Here is a 3,732-nt window from a genome sequence, read left to right on the forward strand (position 1 = left end):
GAGGGAACATCGGTGCTTGTTTTACATAATTTTTTTTTTTTTTCCCCCTGCCTGGCTTGAATTTAAAGTGAAGTCGCTGCATTGTTCAAGAGGCTCCTTGCCCCTGCTGCATTGACAGAACCTGCTGTTTACACGGACTTTTAATTCCTGCGTTGTTTGCTTATGGAAAATAAGGGGGAGTGACAAGACAAAAAAAAAAAAGAGAGAGAGGAAAGGGAAAAGGGAGAAGGGAAGAGAAGGAGGCACTGACCGCAGTGCAAACCAGGAACCTTGCCCCCTGCCTGATCATTAACCTCGCTGGAAAAGGCGGCTGGCTCCCCAGTTTGTCACTGGTGGGTGAGCCGGGCAGGGGCTGCCGGCCGCCTGCAGCCACGCGGGCCGGATTTCTGTACATCTCTTCGCCTATATACATACCCACACAGCCTGGGAGCGCGCCTCCGCGCTGACCGCAGACATGAGGCTCCGGCTGCTCCTCTGGATCGTGTTTGTGCTCCTGGCGAGCCTCCTCCCCGCCGGCGGGCAGAGGCCGGGTAAGCGATGCCCCCCCTGACCGCGTGTGCCCGGGGTGGGGGAACGGGACACGGACGCGGCTCGTGCCTCCCGTGGGCACCTCCGGCGTGTTTCTCTAAGCCCATCCAACACGCCGTTCCTGCCCTCCGGGACGAGTTTGTGGTTGCCCGAGTTCTGCTGTCTGGATCCGTGCGCTTCATCCCTGCTCATCGCGGCAGCATGAGATGATGCATCCGGTATCTAATCTCGGGAGTCTGGCAACTGGTGGTTTTTTTGTTTGTTTTTTTTTTTTGGGGGGGGGTGGGGGGGCTGAAATAAATTGTGGCCTAAGGTAAGCAGCTGGTCCAAACCTGCTGCCGGGAAGCGCCGCCGGCACGGCAGTAGCGGCGGCCGTAGCTCCCCGGCAGCGGCGGGGCCGGGCAGAACCGCTCGCCCCCGCGCCGCGACTACCGGAGCGCATTGCCGGCCACCTCCCTCACGCCCTGCCTGTCTCTCCCTCCCTCCCCAGCCAACCTGGCCCTGCGCAGGAAGCTCCACCGGCACGGCTGCTCCCACCGGCGCTGTGTGCCGCTCCACTCCCGGGTTCCCTTCCCCTGAGCCCCCAGGGGGAGCGTGGGCCAGGTAAGAATCCACGCGTGTCGGGTAATAACGTCGGAAAGGGGGGGGACGGGGACAGTTCCCGCCGCCTCCCCGCAAGGTTCCCCCGGAGGCGCCGTGCGGGCTGCGGCCGGGCGCGCTCCCCGCAATCAGCACGTTTCCTAATCCACGCCTGCCTTTGGGAAGAGTTTTTAAGAGGCGCTTGAGGAAGCAAGCCAAGCCGCAGGTGTGATTTCACCTGGGCTCCGGTGGTTGGTGGTGAAAAGGTGGCTGTGGCCGGCCGGGGTGCGGGTCTCGCTTGTCGCCGCCTCCGCGTTATCCCCCCCCCCGGCCACCGCTCCCCGCGCAAACACCTTCACCGAGGCAGAGTGGAAAACAACCGAGTCTGCTAAACAGGACTAATTACTGCCCTACAAACCTTTAAGGCTATTGGCAAAGCTGCGGGGCAAACGGTGTAAGGAGTAAAGGCTGCGCGAAGCGGTAGCCGGAGAGGATGCTCCGGGACTCCAAGGGCTGACACTTCCTTGGTGCTGGATGCAGGGCAAAGCCACCTCGCTCTGCCCGTCAGTAGCATGAAGGTAGCAGCATTTACCCACTTCAAAGGGGACTGTAATTCTTAATCATTGTCAGCAAAAGACTTTGAGCTCCTCGGATGAAAGGCTATACAAGTGCAAAAGCATTAATGCTTTATAGCTGATGAGGGCATATACATTCAAATACTAAGTGACTGCAGAAGCACACAGGTAGCATATGCAAATAGGGTAGGCATCAAAAGGAAACCAAGGCGCTCTTGCAATTTAAGGATGAATAAAACATGCAGCCAGTAGTTTTGCATCTTCTAAACTCATTATATATTAAAATAATGTTGTAGCCCCAGGCGTGACAGCATCATAAATAAACGAGGGCAGAACCTGCACTCTTTGGATCCAAGATTTTTCGATTTACTAAGCGGTTAACAGTGAAAAGGAGACCAAAGTCAACCTTTTAGCAGCCTTGTACCAAGAATCTTGTCGGTGCATAAACTGCCTGGGTGAAAAGGGCCTACGCCACTCCCAAAACAGCCATGCGAAAAGGTGCCATTCCACTCTATAGTGCTGGCCTATAAACACACGGAATGTGCATATGGGATGGTAAACTGGCAACTTTGTGAAGGTTGAAAAAAGATTACCCTATCTTAAATTTAATCTCAGATGGGCTGCATACTGAGTGGCAGAATTGAGCTTCAAGTAGAAAGAGGGACATGCCAGAAGGATGCTTTACTATTGAATGCTGTGTCTCCTTACTGCATTCACTTCAATAAGAGACAGATTAAATGAGATTCCCTCATCAGTTTAAGCATAAACCTAAAAAGATAAGCAATCAGATCAATTCACTCCACATGCAGAGACTGAATGACAGGGACAGTGGAATTTAGGTCCAGCAATTTCTTGAATCCTTCTCAATGGTTTGCTTTAGTTCCTAAGAAAAGTAAATTTAACCCCCCTTTTTCCATCCTCCAGCATCCGTAATCTGGAGATTGTCTGTGCAGAAAACAATTACATTTTCTCTAACATGCTCTGAAACAGTATATAATGCATTTTGCTTGAGACTGCAGTAGCCGCACAATATATGTGTGCTTACACGACCAAACATCAAGATAAAAGCTATTTTCAGTGTTATCTCCTGTATGGAGAGCTGGTTTCTTGCAGCAAAAATCAATAACGAAGCAAAACACTGTACTTATTAATTAATAATATAACTTGTAGACATTTAGCTAAATATAATTCTGCTTTTTAAAGCTGCTTGGAAATCCATAAAGCTTCACCGGGGAGTAAGGGGTGACAGGCACCTGAGCCAACTCTGCTAACTCCAGTCGTCATTGTGGGTACTCAGCTCCTTTATCTTAAGTAGGATTTACCATCTACGTTTACATTCCCTTCCAATTTTAGTCCTAATTCAGCAAATATTTACATGCCTGGGTAACTCGACTCACTAGAGTAATCTTGTTGATCTCAATGGAGTTGTACATATGGATAAAGCTATTTGCAGATGCAAACAGGATGGACCCTTAAGCCTGAATTTCAACAGGTGGTTGGAAACTGGGATGAATGTAGCAGCCTCTCTTTTTTGTAACAACATTTGAAATGATCAGGGGATTCGACTTGATTTTTCATCAGTTACGTAGGCAAAGCAGGGGATAAAAAAAAGTGGAAACCCCCCCTATATTAGAGGCCTTCTTGCTTTTGGTGTTCTGATTGTTTTTTCTTAATCTTTTTAGCTGAAATTTCCAAATCAAGAAACTTTACCTCAAATTTCAACCATCTATTTCATAATTAATATATTCTCTTTCGTGTGAGACAGTCTCCTAAATTTTTCATTAATGGCTATTTCTCCTTTTTTCCCCCCAGCAATTTCATAATGGGCTTTTCAGCGTTTTAAAGGAGAAACAATTAAACTGATGGAGAAGTTAGTCAGAAGTCCAGATCGACAACAGCTGATCTGACAGAGCCACCGCAGCCCCATCTTCAGCAGTCCTGTCTGCCACATTCTGCAAGACCTTCTGCAAGACCTGGAACAAAGGCCCCTGGCTCACACCCTAGAGAGGGAGGGAGGGAGGAGGGGGGGGAAGAAACGGAGGGTGGTGAT

At 50.0% G+C, this 3,732-nt stretch overlaps 1 protein-coding gene across 1 annotated transcript; it reads left to right on the plus strand.

Annotated features, from left to right (window-relative positions):
- Window positions 1-202: 202 nt before the first annotated feature.
- Window positions 203-3,686, plus strand: APELA (apelin receptor early endogenous ligand). Its single transcript, XM_063336610.1, has 3 exons — window positions 203-530; window positions 1,019-1,131; window positions 3,495-3,686. The coding sequence occupies exons 1-2, from the start codon at window positions 455-457 to the stop codon at window positions 1,105-1,107; spliced, it is 165 nt and encodes a 54-aa protein (XP_063192680.1). The 5' UTR covers window positions 203-454; the 3' UTR covers window positions 1,108-1,131; window positions 3,495-3,686.
- Window positions 3,687-3,732: the final 46 nt, after the last annotated feature.

Source organism: Chroicocephalus ridibundus, chromosome 5 (genome assembly GCF_963924245.1).
Source record: "Chroicocephalus ridibundus chromosome 5, bChrRid1.1, whole genome shotgun sequence".
Taxonomy (NCBI): domain Eukaryota; kingdom Metazoa; phylum Chordata; class Aves; order Charadriiformes; family Laridae; genus Chroicocephalus; species Chroicocephalus ridibundus.

What these genes read in the sequence shown, in the direction of transcription:
- APELA (XM_063336610.1), top strand. Translation starts at nt 455, where the DNA reads ATGAGGCTCCGGCTGCTCCTCTGGATCGTGTTTGTGCTCCTGGCGAGC. An exon ending in CGCCGGCGGGCAGAGGCCGG is followed by an intron (nt 531 to 1,018) that starts GTAAGCGATGCC and finishes CTCCCTCCCCAG; the next exon opens with CCAACCTGGCCCTGCGCAGG.